The following is a 26934-nucleotide window of genomic DNA, read 5'->3' as shown; positions in this document are numbered from 1 at the left end:
ACCCCAACCACCACCATTTTGGTTTATTTCAGCTATGCTCAAATCCTCTATTGCTGATACACAGTAATGCTTAGTTAAGATTTTAAACTGTCTGTTGCAGTGCATGTCCACTAGCTGACAGGGCATGGTACTCATTTTATGTAAGAAATAAATGTTGAATGTCTCTGATTTGCAAGTACAGCTGTTAAAATTATGTTGAAATGTCTGCTGTATGAATAGGGCACTAACAAACTAGTCATTTTCATTTTTGGTGTACAGCTTGACATTAAGTGACAGGCTTATAGTAATGTGTGTGGGGGTCTGGCTGCTGTTCCTAAATGTGCTTGTTTTTCTGTAGAATCTCCTGCTCAGTCAGTGTCTTCTGGAGTAAGAGCGCCATCTCCCACCCCCTCAGCAGTGTCCTTGGGATCAGAAAAACCCACTAATGTTTCTCAGGACAGAAAAGTTCCTGTTCCAATTGGGACTGAACGGTCTGCACGTATTAGACAAACTGGAACTTCAACTCCATCTGTTATCGGGAGCAACTTAGCTGCTCCAGTGGGACATAGTGGAATCTGGTCCTTTGAAGGTATAGGTGGCAATCAAGGTACGTTGTGTTAATAGACATCCATGTGCTTGCAGCTTGCTGCAGTATTTTCCTAATTCTCCTTTGGAGCTGAAAGGTGACAATGAAGTAAGATCTTAGAGATGTGTTTTTTCCTGCTATCCATTTGTCTTGTTTTATCAAGGTCACAGAAAAACTTTTTTTGAAACATCTTGGCTGTGAAGGCTTTTTACTCAAAGCAAGAAATAACAAGGGAAGTAAAACCATCCTGTACAGGGATGAACTGCTGGAGGATCGATTCATTTAGGAAGAGAAGGAAATGAAGGCCTTGTCATTCTTTTTGTGCAGTCACACTATTTGCCTTTTACTAAAATAAGGCTCTGAACTATAGTCTCATGGAACTCAGTATTTCACAATTGATTAATAATTTACATTATTGACATACAGTTTTTCTCAGCAAATAACCCTTGGATGCAAATTACGTGAGACCTGTTTTTGTTTTTTAAAAAAAAATTTTTGGATCTTTTTCTTCATTTGGGGTGAGGGGGACAGAGTCACGAGAATATGTTGGATTGGAACCTGTAGAGGTCATCTCAACCTCTTGCACAATACTGGATTTGCTGTGAGGTCAGACTGGGTTGCTCAGGCCTTTATCCAATCTGATCCTGAAAACCTCTGAGGATGAAAACTGCTCAGCCTCTCTGAACAACCTGTTCCACTGCTTCACTGAGCAGCCCGAACATCTCTTAGGGTTTTAATAGGCTGACAGTGCACATTCTTCTCATGTTTTTTTTCCCTAATGCAAAATAGGGTGTATCCAAAAGCTTTTAACCTGTTTTCTTCATCTGTGTAGTGATTGGCTAGTCATAATGAAGACTCTAGAAATTAAACATGTTTCTATGCGTTCTCTAGGTATAAAAGTTTGCCTTCACGTATCATAGCTTTGGTTTTGTACTGCTGCTTTGTTTCTGCTTTGTACAGGTACTTCAGCATTTGATATTTAGTTTAGTTTAGAATGGAATAGACTTTTCTCTTGCTGAGAATTAAGATGGCTTCAGAAGAGTCTGTGTTCACCCCCAATCAAACTTCCTTATTTTTATTTTGAAAAAATGGTTTGCCTGTTGTTGCCTGTTGTTTGCTATTTGTAGTAACAGTGCTAAGTTGCCTGTGATGAATTCATGCAATTAGAATATAAGTATACAAGTCCACTAGACATTCTTTGCTTGTTGAAAGTACTTCTATGTCTGTGAGTTCATGATAAAAAGCATGAAAGAATGATAACAGAGTGGTGCAAATAGCCTTCATAGTATGCATACCTCTTTCTCAGTATAAAAGGTGCAAGGAATTGAGTTTTTATGAGGAGGAAGAGTTAGCACAAATGCCAGGTCTCCCTCTCAATTGAAGGAAAATTGCAGAGGTGACACCTTTGCTGTATGGAACTGTTCAAAACTCCTTGCAATGACTTTGGAGAGAGTTATTCCGCAGCAGCAACCGAGGTACCGTTTCAGATGCTATTCATCTCACATGCAACCAAGTTCTAATACAGGTGGATGCAAGGGAACTGTAAACTGAGCAAATACCACTTTTAGAAATGTGATGTGCAAACATTGATGCTGATGATTAGCGAGTGTCAAGGCTAATGTTGTTGCTGTGTCATTCTGTTAGATAAAGTGGACTGGTGTCACAGCGGAATGGGGAGCCACATGATCCACAGGCCCATGTCTGATCCAGGCGTGTTTTCGCACCAAGCCATGGAGAGAGACAGCACGGGAATCGTAACGCCTTCCGGTACATTCCATCAGCCCGTTCCTGCAGGATACATGGACTTCCCAAAAGTTGGGGTAATGATCCTCTTGTACTTTGTGTGCAGTACTGCTTTATTTCTACCTCCATGTGTCTGGCAATAAACAATGTGAGATACTGCTCACTGTGCAGTTGAGCAGGCATGAGCTAAAACACAGACTGGCCTGACAGTATTGCAGAAGCTGACATCTGTCAACAATATCCATAATGTAATAAAAATATGCTGAGAAAGGTTTTTCTTTAATTCAGGCTTTTTATTACTGCTTTAAGACCATTTCTTTAACATGAATTCCCTTTTGTTACTGTCCATGTTTAATGGGTGTAGTGTTTCTGAATACATACTGACTCTTGCTTTTTCCCTCCCCCTTAAGGGTATGCCTTTCTCTGTGTATGGGAATGCAATGATTCCTCCAGTAGCCCCCATCGCAGATGGTACTGGAGGCCCGATATTTAATGGGCCTCATGCTGCTGACCCATCTTGGAACTCGCTGATAAAGATGGTTTCAAATTCCACAGAAAATAATGGGCCTCAGACGGTAATTTTTTTTTTTATCTTGTATTCACCATTTGCTTTTAGATTAAGGGAAAAGAAAGTATTAAAACAGAAAAGTAGAAAGTATGAAAATCACCTAGTGTTTTTTCTTGTTGCTCATTCCTTTAAATTTCTTTGCTCTTCTTCTTTCTAACCTCCCTCCCAGCACTGAGTGCTGTATGCATGTACACAGCTTGTAAATGTCAGTTGTCTCTCCAAAAATAAGCTCAAGTTGACACCCAAGTTAAAAATCAACATCAATAAGTTAATGCAGTTTAAAGGAGTGTAGTTGATTCTGTGAATGTATTTGTGCTTGAGAAATAGGATGTTTGCTTCCAGCTGAATATGGAGAAACTGCCTATTCAATCAGAGTAGACACCTGGTTAATTACTGCAAATGAGTTTCCTTGATGGTGTTGTAGGCAGGTCCTTACACAAAAGATATTCCTAAACCATGTATTTTACTCAGATGATAATGATTTGTCTGTGCAGTTCTACACTTGGAAAAACACAATCAGGTTGCTTTTATGAGAAAAGCCCTTCATTTGCTGTTATATAAGCTTTCCCATCTCAGAAAGCGAAAACAGCATTAGGTCTTGCTATGGTTTAACCCAGCAGACAGCTAAGCACCACACAGCTGTTTGCTCACTCCCCCTCAGTGGGATGGGGGAGAGGATTGTAGACAAAAAACAAAACAAAAAAAAAAACACTCATGGGTTGAGGTAAAGTCAGATTAATAAGAAAGAAAACAAGGAGGGAAAAAATACCCCAAAGAAGCAATGATGGCTCATGATGGCTCACAGCCAGACTGTTCCATAGCCAAGGTACCCCCCCCCCCTCACCTAACTCCCCCCAGTTTTATTGCGGAGCATGACATGTGGTATGGGATATCCTTATGGCCTGTTTGAGTCAGTTTCCCTGGCTGTGTTCCCCTCCCAGTTTCTTGTGCACCCCAGCCTCCTCTCTGGCAGTGCAGCATGAGAAGCCAGAAAGACCTTGAATTAGCATAAGCACTGCTCAGCAACAACTAAAACGTGTGCTATCAACATTATTTGCATCCTAAATCCAAAACATGGCACCATACGTGCTACTAGGAATAAAACTCTGTCCAAATGAGACCAGGACTGGTCTAAAGGGTCGTTGCTAGGTTTTAAAAGGTATGATGTCTTCACTGGGCTGCGAGTTGGTACAGAAAGGGAGGAAGTAGATCATCAGGCCATTACTTTGATCTTGCACTGGTTATAAGCATGTTGATTAAATGTAATTTAGGTACTGGGCTGATGTTGACCCAAACCTCCTTGATGTACTCAGCCAGTCACTTATAATGGTTCATCACTAGTTCTTATGTTGAAACCCCATGTTTATTCTTAATTATACACTGAGCTCTGTTGTACTGTTATTAAACAAAAATATTTCTGGACATTATTTGCTTGGGAACTACTCAAGATGTATTACTCATTTGAATTACTCAAAACCACTTTCAGCTCTGGCAGACCACAGGGGTGCCGATATCTGTTGTTGCAGGTGGTCGGTCTGTTTGGGCAGTTTCTGTATTGCTCTAAAGTTGCTTATGCCCATTATCTGGTAACTTCTGATTTAGTTGAACAAAAACAATAACAAACCCCTTTGCTCCCCAAAGGTGGCTGTGCTTTGTTACACTTAAGTTTTCCCAGAGCTGCGTTGCTTGGTATGCACTGGGAGAAAATAATTCAAGGTGTCAAAGTCAAGTTCTTAATCATCCTAACATTTTGAGGTAAAGAGGAAATAAAGCCTGTTGTTCTGAAAGCCAGAAATCTTCGGGAGTTGTGGTCACAAATAATCTTGCACATGCACAGAGTTGTGTTAGTTCTCCTTGACAGTGGACCTGGCATGCTTTGAGGGCATACCTTACTTCCCTTGGTCTAAAGGGATACATTTTTCCTGTCTAACACTGTAAAATATATATTGTACCAGTGTTGCTGTAATGGAGGAACCAGTGGACATAAATATTATTGATTTGTTTGGTTTTACTGTGGAGGAAAGCATTTGGGCTGGGTGAAAGTATATTTTGCACCGTGTAGAAATGAGGAACAAGATGGAACTTGTGGCCAAGGTGAAATGAGTACAGGCAGACAGATGAAAAACCTATTTCCCTCTCCAAAAGCCTTTTATGACCTGAACTGCAGCAGGGTAACAAGTGATGAAAGTAAATCAGGGTAGCTTTTTGATTATTTATTGCTACGTTGTCCAATGTCAGAATTCACCGCAGTGCAGTGGAAATTGTAAGCACTGCAATGTGGCTTTGATTTCTGAAATACTTTGAGCTGAAATATTTCCTACGTGGTATTAAGTTAAGCTCTTTTTCTTTTTCAGGTGTGGACTGGAACTTGGACACCTCACATGAACAGTGTGCATATGAACCAACTTGGCTGAGTGGGATCAACTTGCTAGCCTTGAGATTCCTTTTTTACAGAGGAAAACACAAATGGCAGAAACAGTTTATGTGCTCCCAGATCATTCTACTGATGTGCTTGACTGAAGTGTGTAGGCTTTTTGCAGAAGAACTTACTAACTGACCTTTTTCTGTGAACATTGTGACCGCCCATTCCCCACCATCATACGTTTCAACTTAGTTAGCCTTTATTCTTTCCTTTCCTGTTTGTTTTTTTTTTTTTTTTGACATAACTTTCTGTTGAAGCTGTTCTTTGGCTGGTTGGTTTTAGTACTGTAAACTGCTTCTGAGCAAACACAGAAATTTAGCAAAATTATGTAAACTTGATCCTGAAGTTTTAGAATGGCAAATAAATGTACAATTGTTTACATAACAAATGGCTAAGCAGAAAGTAAATTTCAATATGTCAGTATAGAGGCTCTACTTTATGTAGACTTAAATTAATGTGAGATATGTACCTTCATATTCAGAAATCTGGATGTTTCCTTCATACATTAAACTATTAATAAGCATAACTTTTCTACTTGTGTAATTTAAGTACAGTATAAAAACTGGGCATTATCAGAGGGTTTCTTCCAAATGTGTGTTGGATTTTTTTTTCAGGAGGTATACGTCAGTTGTAACTAGATTTTAAGAGTTACCATTTTCCTTGCATGGAAGGCTTTTCAGCCGAAAGTGCTTGAGAAAACAGACGTTTGGTACATTAAGAGCTGTCTCCACACCAACTCCCTTACTTGCCCAGCAAAGGAGGCAAATGTATCATGCTGCAGCATCTATTCAAAACTTACTCTTACAGTTGGGTTGATGCAGCTAGGCCTCTTCTGTTCTGTAAGTGCTCCCAGAGCTTCTGCTCATCCAGTTCCTTCCTTTGCCTGAAAAAGTAATTTCAAAAGATACATACTTGGTATGTGTTGTTTCAAGAACAAGAATATTAACTTGCAGTTACAGTAGAACTTCACCGATGAAAACTGGCTCCAAACGAAGGCTTATTTCAGAATAAGTGGCTTTGTTTTAGAGGATCATGTTATGTTCTCAACTTGCTTGCTGACCAGAGAAGGTTTGTCTTGGGAAGTCCAAATGAAAAATTCCTTACTGTCATCTTCAGTAGCTGTCACCTTCCTCTCTTAGTTGTGGAGCAAACATCAGCATTGGGAAGAAACTCAGGGGTCCTGTGAGGAAAGGCTCAGTCAGCAGTGATGCAGAGCTTGAGTCGAGATCCCTGTACACTTCATATACATACAGCTTAAGGTACATGTACAAGTTGAATGTCTTCTTACACGAGACAGCAAAGGACCACCATGATCTGTTGTTACTGGTTATCCTCTGGAGGAAGGCTGAAGGGAAAGCTTATTATTTTTACTTTCTGTGTCACTCAAATTCAACCCTTCTGTTTTAAGTTACTCTCCTGAGACATACAATCTGTCCAAGAAACGACACATTAGTTAAATGGTCTGCTTTTAAGGCATGAATTTTTGAAGTGCTATTTTGTATTTATTATGGTGGTACTTAAGCAATGGGGGGGAGGATAGGGAGGAATATTTGTCCAAAGAAACCTATTGCCTTTTAAACATTGGGCAATTTTGTAGAAGACCGGAAGTTTTGTGTGTACTGATGTCCTTTTACATACCCTTAGGTGATGGTCTCATTAAGCAAGCTAATTTTTCCAGCTCTCTGATCACTTGAAGTATGTTGTATAAAGGGGGGTGTATCAAAATGGATATTGAACTGAAGAACTGTTAAGAAAAATTATTGCAATTCCATTTCAGTACCTTACTATGAGTGGAGAATAGTGCCATTCAGCTCTTGTGTGACCTCTTGCCCTCTCCTAGAATCTTAGGCTTACTGCTTCAGTGCTAATTGGGATTATTTACGTTCTTATTCTGAAATAATCCTTCACAGAGAGATTGCTCAATATTTATTACTACAACGTATTCCGTGGCACAAACTAACAGAGTTTCTTAGGATGTGGTTTCTTACTGTATTTTGTCAACTTGAAAATCAAACTGTGGCCAGGGTAGAATAGGCTTGGTGCTACAGCTGTGGCATTGGGCTTGTTAACTAAAAGCCTGGGCTCTGTGCAAGTCTGTACTAGGAACATTTTTTTTCAGATACATTTTTTTATATTTCAAATGTACTGCATTTATTTGACCAATAAAAAAAAAAAAAAGGAACGTACTCTTTTGAGACCTGGCAGGTCTTCTTTATTTTAAAAGAAAACAGCCCCGTGCTCTAGATAGAAGCCTCATTTCAACACAGGACTCAAGGGGAAATTTAGGGAGAGTGAACACAGCTGATGCAGCAACTTTGCGATGTGGGGGCAATTGCTTTACAACTGTGGGGCTAGGAAGGAGGTACGTTGGGGCAAATAAAAGCATTCAGTGCAGCAGTTGTGCTGTGAGACGCTAATTGCCCTTCTCAATGGCCATTTTCCTCTCAGCCCTCTTCCCTTCCTTTTGCCCTCATCCAAAATGGCGGCGCAGGCCCGGCACCTCACCCTCCCTCCGCGCCCGGTGCATGCGCGCTGGGCGGGCTGCGCGCGCGGCGGACGTTGAGAATGTGGCGGCTGGCGCGCGGCGGCCGGCCGGTAACGGTCGCCGCTGTGGTGGCGGCGTCGGCGAGCGGGAGCCCCGGCGGCTGGTACGGGTGGTTGGCGCAGACGGCGCCCGTGCACTGGGCCGAGGGCGGGCTGGTGGCCCTGCAGGCGGCCGCCGGGCTGCCCTGGTGGGCCGCCATCGTTTGCGGCGGCGCCGCCCTCCGCACCGCCGTCACCTTGCCGCTCGCCGCCCACCAGAGCCGCCTCCTGGCCAAGGTGGGTCCAGGCGGAGGGGGGGGGGACACGCAGGAGATGTTGGTTGTGGGGAAAATAATAAACGGGGGCAGCGCGGTGTGCGCGGTGCTGTTATTTTACCACAAAAATGCGGGTCTGGGGTCGTGGCGGCTGTTACCGCCTTTGCCCGGGGTCTTCTTTGCTGACTGGACTCGTGTGGAGAGGGGCGCTGCAACCCGCGGATGGTTTTTTTTTTTTTGTAGTTGTAAACTTGCCTCCCTTCGTTTATTTGTCATTCCTTGAATTCCTAAAGCCTAAATATAACTGAAAAACGTGAATATGTTTTGTCACGGTAGCCACATGAAAGCTTAACAGCTTCAGCGTGAGTCAACTTGCACTTAAAAGGTGCTCTCTGTGCCTCGAGTTACCTTAAACACAACTGCGAATCACGGCGCTCCTTTAAAAGTCTGATGTACTTTAGCCTTCAGTACCTCCTAAACGTCTATTTTTTTTTCTTCAAAAGTGAGGAAAATGAAGTTACTAAAGAGCCTATATACTGTCCCTGCAGCAATAAATGATAGGAATGATCGGTTCTATGATAGGAAGTTTTTCCTTTTCTGTTCTTTCTCTTTGTCAACTTCTGAGGATTTTAGGTTGATGCACCTAAATGGTCAGAGCTCAAGGTTAATTTGGAATTAATGAGGTCTTTGCTCATCATCTGTATATGTTGTGTGAGATAACGATGGGAAACGTTGGACAGGTCTTTAAAAGCACCTGTGTTTCTCAGATGTGAATTTTCAGTGATTATAATTCAAAAAGTGATATGGCAAAATAAGTGCAATTTAATTTCTTTATTTTTTTTTCATGTAGAGTTATGTGTTTTGTTTCTTCTATAGTATTCCATTCATTTTCTTCTCTTTTGATTGCAAAATCGAAAGTTGTATTACAGCATTCCATAATGGAATCTGTTCTTATTCTTCAGAACATTCCTCCTATTCTTCAGAGACTGTCCAGTTGTATCCTGTGGGAGTTTAAAATATATTTGAGACTTTTTGTTACATAAAGTGTCTTGTTACGATCCCTTGTGTGAAGACAGAAAGATACTAATTAAGAATAAAATTTAAAACCCAATTAGTTTTACTGGTATATTTGATTGGTGTTGTAAATATTTTTAATTAGCATTCTCAAACGCTTATTTTGTTTACATATAAAAGGTATTCATGGATTTGTGCTTTGTCCTTCACAGTAGTTTTTAATGTATCCATATGAGTATCCATATAAGGTGAGGAGAGGAAGTGGTTCTTACATGTAACTGTTTGTCTGTTCATAAACATGTTTCCTTTTCTTTAGCTAGTTGGAAAATTTACAACCTGAAATTAAAAAACTTTCTGAGCGTCTTCGCTATGAAGTTTCTGTTCGTGGGAAGCAACTGGGTTGGTCTGATAAGGTTGCCAGGTAAGATGACAGTTGCTTGTACCCTACAAAAATGTTCCAGAGGGGAGGTGTGAAAAACCCTGCAAAAAGCAACATTATAGAAAAAGAGTCTGTGCTTGCCCTAGACTTAGGTGTTTTTTACTGCTTTTTAAACTTTTTTTTGTGTGTGTGTGTGTGTTGGATATACCCTAGAAGGCAATGCTTTTAGCTCTGATTTTCTGAGAAGCTACTGATTAGATGTCCAAATCTAGGCACTTTCATCTTTACTCACAACTAAACTTTCCTTAGCTATTATGGTGTTTAGGAAAATGAAGGCTTGGATGGTTGTGGTTCTGTTCATTTCTTAGTGGAGAACTGCACCTCATTTACTAGCAGGAGATCTTAGCTAGGACATTGAAGACTGCATAACTGATCCATGGCCTCTGTGTTGGAAAAGTGATATCCCAGTTCAGACAAAAAGCATTGTAAAATAAAATATTGTAGTCACTTCTAGCGTGATGATGTGAAAACTCATGAGAAGTTGCTTACGGGAACAGAGCTAAAAGTTGAGAGGAACGGGGGCTGGCAAAAAATAGGGGGAGAGAGAGAAGCATGTTTTAAGATGAAAGACCTTCAGGTGTTCCAGACTTAACATGTAAATAAGTCAAGTTGACATGCCCAGTCTGTTGAATTACTATTTTAGAATTTGAGAATTTCTGCTGTATCATATTGGAAGTGTTTTTGTTTGTTTTTGTTTGTTGTTTTTTTCATTATTATTTTCTTTCTAAAAGGTTTCATTTTAAGAGGAACCTGCGGAGGATTATCACGGAACTGTACATTCGAGACAACTGCCATCCCTTCAAAGCCACCTTACTGGTGTGGGTGCAGATTCCGATGTGGGTGTTCGTGTCCCTCGCTTTGCGCAACTGCAGCGTTGGTGCCTTGAACTCAGAAGGTGATCTGCCTGAAGAGATGCACTCAAAACAGTCATTTTTCGTTCAGTTACTGTTTTTACAGGCACTTAGATGGTTAAAGAGCATAATGTCCTGAGTCTGACATACAAGCTGTTCTAAAAATGACTCTACTATTAAGTTTTTAAACTTGAAATAGATAAATAAACTTAGATAAATATCTAATAAAATGGATTTAAAATATTTTGATTAGGTACATTGTATGTGTTGTGTTAGAGTAGAACACAGTTCATTTAATCATGGAGCTTGCTTCTGGACCACACCTACACTTTTCTTTGATCTGAACTACTTCAGTTGGATCCAGATGCTTAACTGATAACAGTTTATATGCTTTCAGTGTGTATAATGGGGTTGCGAGCTAGGGGATGCCTGTTTAAAAGCAGTATCAGGATTTGAGCTCTGAAAACAGCATGGAATGTTTCATTAGGTCATATGCACTTGTATTGTTTTGTAGTTTACTGAAGACAGAGTTACATTTTGTTCTTCTGAAAATAAAAGTGACAAGTGATATTGTTATTAAGAAAAATACAATTACTTCAAAAGCACAAAAAGTTGACATTGTGTCAGTGTAGGTTTTTACAACATGTATTCTCCTTTTTTGGCTTATAAAATGGCTGTTCAGATCAACCTAATTTGATGATTAATCAGCCACTGGCTGTCCTGAATCAGTGGCTATCGTGAGTTAACCTGCATCTCTCTCGTATCTCCCACCATTTTGCCTTTGTATTGGTAGCAGACTGCCTTGATATGTGATCTTTTACACAAAAGGCTTTTTTTTTTAAATGTCATTTGTTACATAAATAAGGTGCACCTAGAAATGTGGGTGATTTGTCTGCCATATTTGGCACAGCTCTGACTAAAACTGAGGTAGAAAATCATACTTAATTCCATGCCTTCTTTTCATTTTTGTTCTAGTTCAAGAACAGTTTTCGACAGGTGGAACATTGTGGTTTACAGACCTCACAGCTCCAGATTCTACGTGGATTTTGCCAGTTTCACTTGGGCTCTTGAATTTGCTGATCGTGGAGGTATGTTGGTGGAATAAACAGAATGATTCCAAGAGGATAATTTTCATTTCAGATTTTTAAGACAATATTACTTGTTTTTAAAACACAGTAACATCGTGCTAGCTTCAGATTATGACTGCTTTAAATGCAGAACTGAAAAATAGCTTAATTGTTCCATGTATTTGAACGTGCATGTGTCTCGTTTAGAGCTGAAAAATTCTGCTGAGACATTTCTGATATACCTCATTTACTTGACTTGAGCCTCAGTAAAATTTTGTGTCAGCTCTGAAGTTGCTCTTAAAAGACCTCTCTAATGAGCTGCCTGGTTTTTAGTTTCAAAAAACACTTTTTTAACCTCTGAAAAAAACTGTTTCAACCTTGTAGTCAAAATTAACAATATTATTTGTTCTAATTAATATATTGAAAAATCTAGAATGGTGAAAGATAGCCGGGGAGAGGAGTGAATAGAAACAAAATGAAGAAAGTAGTCTTCGTTTTTTTCTTCTTCAATGGAAATGTGTTTTTTGTTTTGTTTTGTTTTTAACTCTTTCTGTTAGTTGCCCTCATCAGACTAACCAACTGGATTTTATTCTTCCTCCATTGTCTTCTGTGTCACATGGACTAAGATTGTGTTATGAGAATACAAGACTGTAGACTTGATGTTGTTTTCATTTGATTACCCATCAACCAGTTTTGATCTGTTTCCTCTCGGTAGCCCTTTATCAGAGGACTGTTCTTGAGGACGAGGTGCTGGAAATTCTGAATGTGCCATAACGGCTGTGTAAAATGATGTTGCCTTGAAATGGTTTAGATGGGTACTTTGATAGGCCAATACAATTATTTTACAAAAATAAATAATCACATAAAACATGAAACAAAGGAAAGATTGTACTAGGTTGTTAATTGAAATGGATAATGAGAAAATGAAAATATGTGAACAGGGGTACTAGGTTACAGGAAACCCCACTGTTACTGTTATTTTCTTTTTTCTTTTTTTTTCTTTTTTTTTTTTTTAAACAACTAACATGAGACAAATACTTTATTTATAACTGTGGGCTTCTTCTCTCTCTCCTTCAGATTTTTGCCTCACAAAAAATGGAAGTTTCCAGGTTCCAGAAGCTTGCTACAAATTTCTTTCGAGTGTTGTCAGTAGTAATGATCCCTGTTGCTGCAACGGTCCCCTCAGTAAGTACAGAGTCTTGGTGGTGTCTCCGTTTACCTGTGACTTTTGGCCCTATGAATGTATGAAATAGGCCAAATCACTGGTCTATGTGATAGATCTCTATTACCATTTATATATATATATAATATTCTCTATTTAATGGTCTTTGTTATAGTGTGCCCTAAAACAGCTAAGACTTTCTGCCTAAGCATGCATTTGAATTGTTGACACACTGGGATATCATTGTCCAAAAGGGAAGAATATACAAAATCACAGTTTCTAAACATAAGTTTCACAAACTAGGCTTGATATAAAATTCAGTACTGCTAGCTTGCTTTCTGTGATTTCAGAAATGAGAGGAAGTGCTTTTTTAAGGAGATGCAAATGAAGCTCTAATATGTATTTGCTTACTGTAAGAGGAAAACAGCTTAGTTTTTAGATTTGGAAGTTTTCCATATCCTTCTTAGAACACTTCTTATTTTTATCAAGTGTTCTACTTCTGAATGTTTTTGCAGTGGTTAGCAAAACAATGCGTACAGTTGGCCGATCAGGTTTATTTAGTCTGAAACACAGGTGTTTACGCAAGTTGGCCATGAATTAATTTATAAACTGTTATCAAGCTTCAGTGTAGATGACTTTTTTTCCCAGAAGAGTTAAGAGAGAATGAAAAATACGTTTGAAATGGAAGTGATTTTGTTATCGAGAGGAGTGTATTTAGGTGAGATTTTTTTTGATTACTAGGAATAACTTGTGGTTGTGGTTTGTGAAGAGCTGCCTGAAATTGTAGTGTCTTCATTGCATCTAGGGTGGCTGAACTCAGTATTTGTCTTGTTGCAGTCCATGGCGTTGTACTGGTTGTCCTCCAGCTTCATGGGACTCTCACACAACCTGTTGCTCCGTTCTCCGACCTTTCGCCGACTGTGTTGCATACCAAGGACCAAATCTGACTCGGATACTCCTTACAGGGATATTGTGTCTACCTTAACTACCAGATACGGTTTTAAGAAATAATGTTTTGAACTGTTGGAAGAGTGATCCCACAAAGCTAGCATGCATAATTGAGAAGTGGTATTTTATTGAGATGTACTTATTTTACTTACTGTAAAGTGCTGCAGCTGAAATATATTTATTTTACAAAGGAAATGCTGACCCTCTGGCTATAAGAATGATTCATCAGCACAAAATTATGTTTATTGGGAAGTTTGGTTTTGAGGATGCTGATTTTGCAATTAGTATGGTCTGGTGATGGAAGTCCATCACCTAAATTGTTGTAAGGAATTGTGAAGATGAATATTAAATAAAATCGTGACTTATTTAGGCTGCCTTCTTGTAGTGAAGCTGATCTGACCTGTGGACTATTGAACTATGAATTCAAGGGTGAAGAGAAAGAGTAGATGGGCTGACATGGTGTAGTTATTGGTTTGTTGATTTAGACGTGAATGCACGTTGACTGGTAATCAGTTAGAGTCAATTGGAAAATAGAGTCAAATTGTGTGGTTAATGTGACATTTTACAACAGTTCTGACAGATGATTCTTGCAAACTGCAAAGTAAGCTAGGTAATTAGCAGTCTTTTGTGCATCAGATTTGGAGTTAGGAGGGTAAGTGTCTTGTTTCTGGTGTACACCTGTTGAGTGATGACATTATGGTTTTGATTTTTTTTCATGAATAAAATTGAGTAACAGCAGCCCATTGTACCTGCTAAAATGATGCAAGTAGCATCTTGATAAAGAAGAAACCAAATATTTCATGCAACTGTACGTCAATTATTTTAGTATAAGTTCTAAAGGTAAATTGCAAATGCTTTATGCCTCAAAGGACCTGTGTTTCAGTGTGCTTTTTTTTTTTTTTTTAAATGTAAGCATCTGTGTAATTATATGTAAGCACTTCCTGGAGGGGTAATTTATGTTTATGTCTAACCTTGCTTTGCATACATTTAAATTAGTAGATGAAACCTGTGCACACTGATGTTCCTTTGCACAGAAGTTTGTGCAAGTCCAGTAATGTTTTCTTACAGAAGCAGCAATCAGGTTAGAAAGCAAAATATTTCTTTGCTGTCATATGGTTGTCATACAACAGAAACAAGGTGATTCATGTTGTAACTGTTCAAGTCACTGCTCATTTATCTTTCATAAGAGCAAGTGATTTTAAAAATACCTGTGGTGGTTTTTGGTTGGTTGGTTTGTTTTTGACAGACAAAACCATTTGTCTCTGGGAAAACAGAAGCAAATAGAGCACAGGGCTGACAGCAGACAACAGTACCAAGTCAGTGATCACATGCCTTTGTCATGGCAGAAAGACTCTGGAGTCTTCTGTTTTATTTCTTCCATTTGTTTCTAGTGTCCTTGTTCTTGTAAATGTACTGTTTAACACTATTACTGTTTCCTTAAGAATAATGGTGAATTTAGTCTTCTATAATAATGTTTCTTTCCCCAAAAGGTGTTTCCTTCCTTTTTGAGGTTTCAGTCAGAGGTTGTACTGTTGTTTGCAAACATGCATGCAGTTCTTCAGGTACAGGAAAGTAGGGTTGGTATTACAGTAAGGAGGTGCATTTACAAGATTTTGTATGTTGGTTGATGAACATAAGGGGTTTTGTCATTTTAAATGTTGGAGAGTGACTCATGTCACAATGCTAGCTGGCCTGGCTGAATGGAAAAAAAGGTAATGAAGCTTGGTGAGATATTGAAGTTGATTTTTGCTCACAGATTTTGAGAATGGGTGAGTTTGGTATACTTTGTGACCTCAAATAGCATAGCAGGATTTAGTGAGTTTACTAATGCTACTGCTAAAGCTAAAGGGAAGCTTTTTGTCAACTAAAATGGCAACAGGATAAGACCTAAAGGGCCTGGCTGATAATTTTCTTCTGCTTAGCAACATAAGCCTCATGTAACTAAAGATGGCAGGAGCAGGCCCTTCTTCCTTCATTATGGGTTTATAATTGTTTCATAGTAGATCTCTACTAAGGTAGTATAGAGTGTGATTTTTCTGAGTGATGGTGAGATCAAGTGGTAAGTTTAGCATTTGTTAAATAAACACGAAAATAATAGAAATGAATAAAGACTTGAAAAGACTTGAAGAGTAAGCAGAAGGATGACAAGATGTTTGATTAAATGGGAACTGGCCATAGATGAGCATATTTAAAGTAAATATAAGAGGTCTTGAGTGTTTTCAAATCTCACATTGCAAAACTATACCCAAACTCGAAGCTACGAAGACTAACAGGAAAGTGCTCAGGAAGCGAATTACTCCACATTCGTGGTTTACTTGCTTCCTACACTTTGCTTTGAAATACCTGGGGACTGTGACCAGCACAATTTGAGTAGAGCTGGAGCAGTTCTCAACATTTTCAAAATGGACACCTGGTAACTTGAGCCATGCTCGCAGCTTTGCAAATTAGAATTCTGCTTGCTTGCTGATTCTGATCAGCTCCGGTGCTCTCTGTGACATATTCATTGTTTTTGTCTCGTTTACTCCTCCAATTAAATTGCAAAGAACACTTTCTCATATCTATGAGATATTTGCAGTTTTTGGCTTGAAATTTTGGGTTTGGAAAATAGCAGTGAACTGTTTTTTTGTCCTTGCTCCTTACTTTGATTAGAAGTCAGTCTGTGATACGAATTCCTTTCTTATGTGTGCATTCTCAGTCCCCTGATCTACCCTTACTGGGTAGGAGTCCAGTAAGGCTGAAGCTATTTCGTGCTGGTGATGTCATTATTCTTCCTCTCTGAAAGGAGTTGAGACATTGTACTGGCTTTGACTATTGTTTTTGTGTTGAGAAATTATTATATATGGCTTTAAGGTGAACAAAATTTAAACTGTTCAGCCTAAAACTGGGGAAAAAAATAAATATTTCTGCATATTATCTGAAGCAAACGAATATGAGGCAGAAGTATTCAACCATTCACCACTTCGCTTTTAGGAATTTTGTACCTCTTTGGCCAAGGAGCTTCAAGTCTGTTAACAAGTGGAGAGCTATGTGCAAGGCATACAGTGTTTGATTGTCCTTCTTACAGGGTAAATATGACAACTGAAACTGTGGTTCCTCAGAAGCAGACTGTAGTCAAGAAACTATGATATATCACTGTGGAGAGCATAGCACAGCTCATGGTTTGTACAGCTGACCAGACAGGAAGAATTTTATAAAGAGGAATGTGTTTCTTTGAAAGACCAGGTAGGATTCCTTAGTATTAACATGACTGTTATGAATATAACACGTTGAGTTTCTTCAGTACCTGAGGAAAGCATCATTCCTCAAATTTAAGAGGTAATATGACAGAAATGTAATTTATTTTGAGATGTGTCTCATGGAAGGTGCTCATTTAAGTCAAGTAGAACCTGGAGATAAATTCCATAGTACACTGAGCATTGGTTTTCTGTAGATCTGCAAGTTTCCTGGCAGCAAAAAAAAACTGTACCATGCAGCATGTTTCAACTGTTCCAGATACTGAGGTGACAAAACTTAGTCTTCCAGCTTTGTTGAGCCAAGTTTGTAGCTGTTTTGACAATTTAGTATTCAGTATATGTAAAATAAGGGCGAACCTCTGTATTGGAAGAGAGAGCAAATATTAGGTGTTTCTCAGAACACTGTTGGTTACATGTAAAAAAGAGAACAAAACAAAAAATCCTGTGTGGTTACAAGTTGACAACTCCTACAGGCAGAATATTTCAAGAAATAACTGTATAAATAAGGAAAACTGGTTTTATCATCAAACACTCACAGAGGAACTTTGTCTTTGCCCATTCCAGTTTGCATAGGCTGACACTGGAGAATCCAGCATTTTCAGTATCTTCTGTTTATTTGGAAATGCATGCATTTGTGCGATACCACTGTTTTATCTGTGTCAGAAATGTTAGCCATTTTGTATACAACACGTTTCATAGCTGTCCCTCAAAGAGATGGGAAGGAACAAAGTGGATAAAAGGAACAGTTGTTTCACTATAAGTATTTTCACTCTCAGAATATACAGGTACATAGGTGATTCATCACAAACAGAGTGAGCATTGCACAAAAGAACTGTGCAAGGATATCCTGCAGAGTACTCCTTTCACTGCCTGGCACAGGGCAGCAGATTAGGGGAACTGAGGATGTTTTTGTTTGTGAAGCAAAAACAGTGATAATCACAGACTGGGAATTCTAATTCTTCCAGTATAAAAAAGCACTGTTATCTTTTACTGGTATTTTTGTTTCTAAATTATGTAGCAGTGGTTCGGGTATAATGTAGGTTGGTGTGGTGGAGGGCCACAGGAGGGCTGTGAGGATGCTCAGAGCACTTCTATGAAGACAGGCTGAGAGTTCGGGTTGTTCAGCCTGGAGAAGAGAAGTCTCCGGGGAGACCTTGTAGTGTCATTCCTGTACCTAAAGGGGGCCTACAGGAAAGCTGGGGAGGGACGCTGTCAGGGAGTATGCAGTGATAGATAGTACAATGAGTAATGGCTTTAAACTAAAAGAAGGTAGGTTTAGAGTTAGATCTCAAATTTCTACATTTCAGCAAGTATCTGCCAAAGTACTCCCTAGTAATAAGCTTTCAGTAAAATAAAAATAAAGCTTCTTAATTTATGTATAGTTTCTGAAATTCAGTTAGTAGATCTTGCTGCACAAATTCTTTAAATTCTTTTAACACAATCAAAAGCACTGGAATTTCTAAACTGTTTTTCCTAGCATTGCCAAAAAAAACAGCCCTCTGAAAAGCAGAAGCAAGTTCTGTTCATCCCTGGGATCTCTTAACAACATAAAGCTGACCTTTAAACAGTAGCATAAATAAGTTAAATTGACTGTTTCTATTCCAACATAATGGATGAAAAATCTAGAAAAGGGGATTATTAAATAACACCTTAGGCATGAAAGAAGATTCATGGACTTCAGCCACAAAACTGTGTGAAAGCTGTTGAAATAAAAGGCAGGATAAATTGTAAAATAAACTATAAGTCAAGAAAGTAAACGTTCCACTCTAGGCTGAAAAAATCCACGTGCCTCAGACATACTTCAGTCTTGTCTGAGAGCTATACTATAGATACTACAAGCCCTTAGTAAGCAAGAGACGGCTGGAAAGGGGAATAAAATATTTTTTGTTTAGAGTATGTATACTTTGGTACGTAAGTTTATGTGTATACATATACAACCCTCCTTTCTTTTTGTAGCTTTTCTCCCCAATGCCATGATCTTAGTTTTTGTCCCTTTCTCTCGAAACTCTATGAATAAAGGATTCTTCCAGAAAGTGTTCTGAAGCATATCTGAAAGCTGTGGTAAACTGCTCTTTTACACCTGTAAGGATGCTATTAATCTTTAACTAGTAAGCAAGATGAAATCAAAAATCAGTAACTACATTTTACATATATCACTTAGACTTCTCTGTTTAGCAAGAACGCACAGGAGAGTGCTCCATTCTATTGGAATCTTTCTCCCAGTCTGCTATCCTCAGCGTTTACATAGGTATCAGTTAACAACAGTTTGTCGTGTGCCTTTGATCCTCCTTTTCTTCCTTTAACTAATAAATGCATTTTTCTTAATTTGTTTCTTAAGAAAAGCTCACTCTAATAATTGATAATTGCATAGATTAATATGGAGCATGTGCATGTGGTGTTTTGTTACAACTCTATGCCTATATTGAAGTGCTAGCATTGTCAGCAACCTCTTTAAAAGGAAACTTATACTTAGTCTTTGTGTACTCTTCCTCCTCACCTCCAAAACTGCCATGTTAGTGAATTCTAAGTACTACAATTATAAAATAATTCACCTCCTGTGCTTCGTGTTAATATTGTGTTGGACTTCAAGATTTTTCTCTCTTTCAATGAAAGGTAAGAAATTATTTACTTATTTAAAGATTTTAAAGGGTTTTCCATTTAAAAAGTAAGAACTAAGATTCCTGCTTAATCACCTAAGTGTACGATTTTAGGAGAAAACAGATAGGGGATGTGTTGTTAATAAAAGCATTTGGAAGTCTTGTGCATGAGACAGTTATTTTTAAATGCAGTTTTGTACTTAGTAATTAAAATGCTATTTTGTTGTGTTTAGCATTCTGTGCGTTATGCCTGGATTTCAGGATATTAACATTTCTCGTGGACCTATTAGTTCTTTGTATGAATATTATAGTATTTCACAGGTCATGTACAGAACAGGTTCTACTAGAAGAGTTCCTAGTTATTTCTTTGATGTAAACTGAGTTTACAAAAAAATGGGAGCAAAATTTTTAGCACCAAATTTTAGGCAGTTACCTGAACTGCAGTGATTTGTAACGTGTTTGAGTGCTGCCTTAACTTTAGCATAGTGAAACTCAAGAAAAACAGATTGCACCATATGCTTACAAATCTTGTTAGTTGCATGTGTTCATCTTGCCACTATTTTCCTCAGTCAGCCGCTTAACCATTGATTGCATGATGGAATTGGAGAATCCTGTTTCTCCTACAGTTGTATTTTGACTCCAAGTTAAATGTCTTCAGGCTTTCTAAAGGGTATCAAGAATCAACTTTCTGTATGAGGACATGAATTGTCTAATTGGTAGCTCTAACAATACATTGTAACACTTGGTTTACTGTATACATTTGTGTTCACAGAGTTGTAACTTTACAGGTACAGAGAGATAGTGTTTCTGATTGAGCAGCAGTTCTGGAGAAAGAGCCAAGTGCAGATGCCATCTTCTAATGGCGCTGTGTTCATACAGGTTTGGCTGGTTTACTAATGGAGTTGTTGTTAGTGTCTGGTTGTGAATAAGAACATCACTGATACAGCTACATCTGTATGTTGCTGGGATATTCTGTTCCAAGTAGAACCTTGTGTGTGAGAAACTGCTAGTCAAAAGATGCAATGAAAGCATTGTTTCTAAGCAGAAAACAGCATGAAGGTGGCTGTAATGAAAGTATTTTGCACCACCTTGGAAGCTTTGTGGGGATTTGCTGACAAGATCAGTGCATTATCTTGCATTCAGGGACTACAGCTAAGTTTACGTGCTCATTCTTACTGCAACATAAGCTGAAAGCAGCTTGGTGCTTCCAGTGAACGTCATTTCTTGACTAAAGGCCCAAATTAAAAGAACAAAAGGATGGATGTGGCTCAAGAATACAGGAGAAGCAGTTTCTTCAGTGTAGCAGAACAGTCATTAGCAAGTGCAGGAGTGTGCCAAACAAACAGCTCAAAAGCCGCAGGTAAGCGGGTCATGGCATGGGGTCAGAACTGATAGCATAAAGCTCTTTCCAGGACTACATCATGTGTAAGAAGTTGTTTGTAGATTTTTAGCAGGTGTTGCAGATCTTTCTGGGTGTTGCATCGTCACTGCCTGCTGAAGGTACCAGAAGGAACATTGCCAAACGTGGACAGTGAGCAGGCAGCAGGGGGAGCTGGTACTCTGCACGGCTCAAGAGGGAAAGAAAAAAAAAAAAACACTCTCAACCTCTTCACCTTCTTTAGCAAGGTTATTCTGAGACAGGTTCCTCTTTCCAGTTTGGGAGCTTGGGAACAAGCCATTCTGAAGCTTCTAGGCAGTACTTTAAACCTGAGATGGCTTTTTCGTAGTGAAAAATAAGAACAGGATCCCTTGAGAAGCAGAAAGAGGGCCTTGAAACAGATTGATGAAAGCTATTTCATGCAGATTAACAACTGTCAGGACACCAAAAGTTTAATAATACTGGCTCTGTTAGCTTATCTCTTCTTTTAGATGTTTTTAAAGTTTGTCACATTCTAAGATATGTCACCCTATGGTTTGAGGAAGAAGCATTTTTATTTTCCTTGGGATTATGTCTGTGCTGGAGTAGGCAGTATGTGGCATATATTCATTAAGAGAAACAGCTTATTTAGTGGAGTTAGACACAGATACATAGATACATGTAAACTATACATTTTCATAAATATGTATCCCTGTATAATGATGTATGTGCTGAAAGCCAGCGGATCCTTGGTGTGGGAAGAGCACATGCAATGCGTGCCCCAGCTAATCTTCGTCAGACACTGATTAAAATGTGAGACTTTCTGGTCAGTAGAGATAAACTTATATAATAAATGTTTGTAACAATTAAATAGATATACTAGCTGCATTTTGACTGTTTCTTGTTTGTTTCTGATATCCCCAAGAATCCATTTGCCACTCAGTTTGATTGCTTCTGCTCCACAGGCAAATTTTCAGTGCTGTTATGCTAAAAGCACCAAGAGCGCAGCAGTCTGTTACTAGATGCTCCGGTTTCCCTTTTTTCACATATATTTAGTACCAATTTAATTTTGCTTATCTTATAGAATCACACCCAAGGCCCACAAGTGCAAGTTAAAAAAAAAGAATCAGGTCCCTCTGAATGTATTTGGAGGTGGATTTCTTATAATATTATTTTAGGTGAAACCTGAATCTGGAAGAGGGTTCTTGAAGTAATGCAGCTACGTAGAGGGGGAGGCTTGTGTTGTCAAGCTGATTTCAGTCCAGTCAAATTGTGCTAAGTTTAAGTTCCTTGAATGGGTTCTATACTGATAGAGCTTATAATTTCTGAGAAATACGAGTGCAGGTCCTGTAGGGAGTGTAAGTTGGAGCCTTCGTTGTCTGTATCGTTTTTCTATTCCAAAGTTGATCCAGATTATGCATGAATGGCTTTTCACAAAGCCATTGTGAAGTATTCCTTAATACTAATGCAACGCAGAAGGTACTTCTCCAAAGACAAGTCGACAGGACATGTGGTGAAAATGAGAATGAGGTACTAAAAAGTGTATTTTGCTGGTAATATTTTAAAAGTAAAATGTTTTAAAAAAAAAAAAAAAGTGCCCCCCTTTAAATACATGTTGACCGCCCCTGCCTAGCTGGTGTAGGTAGGGCTTCCTTTATGTATGACCCGGAGAACCTGCTCATTCACACACTGCATTCTCACCTTCTCAGTTTAGGATTAATGGTATTTAAATGTGTATGTAGTTACAGGCCATACATGTTTCATTCTCTATCTTGAAAATGTTGACGAGTTGAATGTTGAAAAATAGGGCTGGGATGCTTGTTAGCTTTAATAATTTTGATCTGAAAAAAAGACGGTGTGCCCAAAAACTTACCTCCTTTTTCAGCCATACTAATTACTCTATTAAAAGACATCTTCTGTCTTGTCACAAATCCTTGTCGTGATATTTAATGCTTTTTGTAGTGAAGAGGAGCCAGGCCTTTGCTGTTTTCCTTCCTATGATGCATACCCATCATAAAGTGATTGTTTTGTTTCCAGTCTGCATCTATGAGACGCGGTTGGATGCAGAAAGATAAAGCAGCCTGTCCCAGGCTTGTGAGCTGTGCAAATGAAATAGTCCCAGTAAGAAATCTGCTCTATCCTTTATGCTACTGCATGAGTGAGTGGCCTTGCATGAGGGCATGTAGTGTTAGAGAGTGCGCTTTTTGCCAGTAAGTGAACAGAGGTTGATTTCTGAAGAAGAAATAGAAAAACTGTGTTTTCTGAGCAACAAAATCGCAGTGCCTTGAAAAAACATGTACATTAGACTTTATGTATGATATATTATTTTAGTAACGTAACATGTAGCTCTAAGCGGCTTAAGTGTTTCTTCATTTACTCTGCATGCTTCCTGAGTTTACTGAAAGCAGTGAAGAGTAAATTATCAAGCCCGTTAGCTTTGAGGGGAGAGAGAAGGCTGCATTAGGTTTCTTTGAAATAATAAAAAAAATAAAATAATAATAAAAAAAAAAGAATGTGGTATTTGAGAAAGAAGGAGAGATTTGCCTTCATAACTTCCTTTTGCTTACTAGCTTGAAATACTGCAAGGAAGATGAGGTTGTCAGTGTCACATTGAAGATACAAATGTCAGTGTTAACACCTTTTACAAGGCACTAGAGGGGAGTGCTGGTGTCTGCCCAAGAATTTGAGGCTGTTTGCCAGTCCACCTGGTTGTTCTTTGTGGTTGTTTTAGTGGGGCATCCAAATTCTTAATTCAAAACCGAGTTTTTAGTCTGGATTCCTTGAAGTGCAGAGAATTTTTTTTCAAAGGCAATCTGTCAATTTTGGCGCTTCCACTTCTGTGATTTCAGGAAAGCAAGAAGTCCCTAAGCATTTTCAAATTTGCTGCTGTACACACGGGGGTGCTCAAACTATAGTTAATGCTGTTGGTTATTGGGCTGCCAGAGTTGTAAAATCTGGGGTGAGCAGGTAGGCCTTGGATCAAAAATAATTTTCTTCTGTCTTTCATCTTGATGCTGTTTCAGAACTTAATCAGCCCATCACTTTGCAGCATTCACAGCTTTTCCATCTCGTTGCCATGCCCCTTTGAAGTAACCCAGTGTTTAACACTGCTGATCTTTAAAATAATGAAAAGACCGTGCTAGCTGAGCTCTCTTTCTGGGGTAAGGATGCTAAATGGAAATTGGCAGGTGTTGGGACAATCCCTCTTTCTGCCTAGTTGTTTTTGCAAAGCCATGTGTATTTGCAGCCATGTGGCCAGCTGGGAGAACCTCTTTCTTTTTTTCACATGATGTTGTTGGACTACCTGCATTTAATTGACCTGACTTACTTCTAAAAACAAATAAAATATGTTTTCTTTCTTTAAAACTCAGCACAGCACAAAAAGTATCAGCAGCTGCTGTTCTCATAAGTGAGGTTTGTTGCTCTATTTATAGAGTTTGAGGGCTAGCAAGTTTTTATTTTCTTAAAAGAGAAGTAGGCAGACCAATGGGGAATTGCACCACATAAAAGCTGGCTGAGGGAATGTGCTTAATCATTTTTTTTATTTTTTTTTTTTACTCTATTTTGTAGATTTAGGAGTGGTTTAGGCCATGATTTCATAATATTAGAACTAGACATTGCTGGATCTCTTGGCAGTGGTGCAAGTGTGGTCTAGATTAAGATGAACCATGCAATCCCATTTGTGTCAAATTAGAGGATGCAAATAAATCAGGAGTTTTTGCTGATGTCAGGATTTTTTCTTGCCAGTGCCATACAACTGTAGGAGGACAGATCATACTTAATCTAGCAAAAAGTTAGTCACAGAAAGACAAGACATGCTGTGAGCCTGAAGCTACAAAGTTAACCTGCAAAAAAGTTGAAGTGTAAATTGACAAAATAAGTCCATAAAGAGAGACTGATGCTTTTTATCAGTGAGACCATGACATTTTTGACTATTAAGAGCCCTAAAGCTTGACGAATTTCTCATCTGCCCGCTGTTTCCTTTGTTTGGGGAAATGAAGATTATTCTGGAAGAGGAGGGGGGGTCCCCTCTGGCAACAGCGACCATGCCTGTCTCAGTCTGCTTGCAAGGTGACCCACAGAATTTGCTCCTCTGTCAGATATTTTGATTTGTGAAACATGTCCTCTCTAGCTGACTCTCTCAAAAAGATTACTTGGACAAATTTTTCATTGACCAAATTGTTCAGTGTTACATGATTTTGACTTAGGCATAGATAAAATTTAATTAAAATGATGTTTCTGCTTTCACTTTGTTCCATGGTGGAAAATAACAAAAAATTCATCAAGCTTTTCCTCTGAATACTACAGATTGCGATTTGAGCCATTTTATTTATTTTTCCTTCCAACCAATTCCTAGTATTTCTTTTCTGATTATCACCTTTTTCAGTGTAGCTTGTTAAAATACAGTCAACTGTATCTTCATATTATTTGTGTAGATAAATTTTAGATTGTTTGCAGATATGTGATGAATCACTTGGACAAAATATATTTTGTCCTGGTTTAAGTAAACAAATGTGATTCGGAGCCCCTGGAAAATAGGAGACAATGTTCCAGCTTTTCAGATGGACACTTAATGTTTTTGCATTATTAGGAACAAACCTAATTCTGTACCCCTGGAGCAAACTGATATGTAAATGATTGAATATTAAATGCTAGGAAGCTAGACTCATCTAAACTGTATATTCAGAAGTTATGTAAATTGTGCTGGAGATGCTTCAGAAAGGTGTCTCTGCATTATAATTGGATGTCACACAATTGCAGAATGATGGAGATTCCTTTTTTAAGGATCACAATTCTCAGAGTACCTTGTCAGGACCCTCTTTTCTGATTCGCACCTGTTTTGGTCACACATAGTGGAAGGTGACTTTCCAGGGAGATTTGTCACAGGCCAGTGAGAGCTGTCTATCATGTCTCACAGTGACAAGGGGACTAACAGTAAACACAGACAATGAGGGAGAGCTCTGGGACTTGTTTACCCATGCTGCTCTGCAGGTATTGCCAGTATCTTATCTGGGACAGTGCAACCTGCACTGCACAAGGTGATCAGAGATCTATGATGTACCACAGCCAGATTGCTGAAACATGTAAAGGAGCACATAAAGATGACCAAGACTGAGCTATTCCCCCCTCCACCCCTCATTTATTTCAGTTAAATCTGTTCTTACAGCATTAAGGAAACTTGATATCAGTAAATATTTTCTGTTGCCTTTTTCTTGACATTTTGTTCAGATAGAGTATTAGCAGCAAAAAACATCAGCTTTTCCTTGGAAAGTGGAACTGCTGAGGGCAGCTCTGTTTGTAGCAGAATAGAACCTATGATCCTGATGTTTTTTTTCATATGCTGTAATTAGAGTCAACTTTGGGATAAGACACTGCATAGGTGTGTAGAAAAAAATGCCCGGTCTTTCTGTAAACTGAATTCAGTATAAATATTTGCTTCATTTGGATTTCATCCTAGTCTTAACCTGCCTGAGAGAAAGGTGCATGTACCTAGCAAAGTTGTTGTCAGGGAAGCACTTGAAATTGTGTTAGTAAGAGTTTACGTGATGGGCTGCGAGAGGAGAGAAACTGCCATTTTGCTGTTCAACTGAATCCACACAGACTGTATCAGTATAAACACTGCTAGTAGGGAACTAATAATTTTTTTCTCACTGCAATAACTGTATTTCCACATGTACCTAGAAGGATTTGAGTGTGAGCACTGACTTGGTTTGATTGTATCTACCCGCAAGTATATTGAGAGCACTGTTTTTCTTCTACTGGGACTGCATGATTATTTTATTTGCAAAAACCATTGAAACACAATGCAGTAGAGTTTTCCTGAGAAGGGAGTAGCATCCACTGGTAGACCAATCATTTTGCTCATCTTGGATGTCAGGATGTAGTTTTCACTGGCATCTTTTCCGTACTGGTGCTTCTATCTCTCATTTCATTTTCTGTTCCCATAATGTAGCAGGTTGGATTGGCACGTTCTTGTGGCAGTATTTCTGGAAATGCACAGCACGTCAAGTTTCTCATCCCAGCTTCCAGGAGAAATACAGCTTCTTGGATGGCACTGTATTTCAGCTGGAATGAGAGAAAAGCAACCTCTACTTCCCTTTGGCTTTGGCTCCTTAGTTTCTGAGCAGAATGCACGTCAGCTTGCTTGGGTATTACCAAGGGTATTTGAA

At 38.8% G+C, this 26934-nt stretch overlaps 2 protein-coding genes across 7 annotated transcripts in view; both read left to right on the top strand.

Moving 5' to 3' along the window:
- The window catches only part of ANKRD17 (ankyrin repeat domain 17), an 85771-nt gene extending 79947 nt beyond the window's left edge, over positions 1–5824 (top strand). For all 6 annotated transcript variants that reach the window (XM_068680396.1, XM_068680397.1, XM_068680395.1 and 3 more), the window contains 4 exons: positions 338–586; positions 2210–2385; positions 2719–2883; positions 5231–5824. In XM_068680396.1, the coding sequence (XP_068536497.1) occupies positions 338–586; positions 2210–2385; positions 2719–2883; positions 5231–5290 (650 nt within the window). In that variant the 3' untranslated portion in view covers positions 5291–5824. The remainder of the gene's footprint in view (positions 1–337; positions 587–2209; positions 2386–2718; positions 2884–5230) is intronic.
- A 1998-nt stretch (positions 5825–7822) lies between these two features.
- Positions 7823–14315, top strand: COX18 (cytochrome c oxidase assembly factor COX18). Its single transcript, XM_068680414.1, has 6 exons — positions 7823–8118; positions 9431–9531; positions 10281–10444; positions 11376–11488; positions 12545–12652; positions 13467–14315. The coding sequence occupies exons 1-6, from the start codon at positions 7864–7866 to the stop codon at positions 13638–13640; spliced, it is 915 nt and encodes a 304-aa protein (XP_068536515.1). The 5' UTR covers positions 7823–7863; the 3' UTR covers positions 13641–14315.
- Positions 14316–26934: the final 12619 nt, after the last annotated feature.

The sequence above is a fragment of the Anas acuta genome, chromosome 4 (genome assembly GCF_963932015.1).
Source record: "Anas acuta chromosome 4, bAnaAcu1.1, whole genome shotgun sequence".
Classification (NCBI taxonomy): Eukaryota; Metazoa; Chordata; class Aves; order Anseriformes; family Anatidae; genus Anas; species Anas acuta.
The sequence above is the reverse complement of the archived record's forward strand: the minus strand, read 5'-3'. Positions and strand labels throughout refer to the sequence as shown.

Bases quoted from the DNA above. Each gene is read 5' to 3' on its own strand.
- COX18 (XM_068680414.1), top strand. From the start codon at position 7,864: ATGTGGCGGCTGGCGCGCGGCGGCCGGCCGGTAACGGTCGCCGCTGTG. The intron at 11,489-12,544 runs GTATGTTGGTGG...TCTCTCCTTCAG, and splicing joins TGAATTTGCTGATCGTGGAG to ATTTTTGCCTCACAAAAAAT. The intron at 12,653-13,466 runs GTAAGTACAGAG...GTCTTGTTGCAG, and splicing joins TTGCTGCAACGGTCCCCTCA to TCCATGGCGTTGTACTGGTT.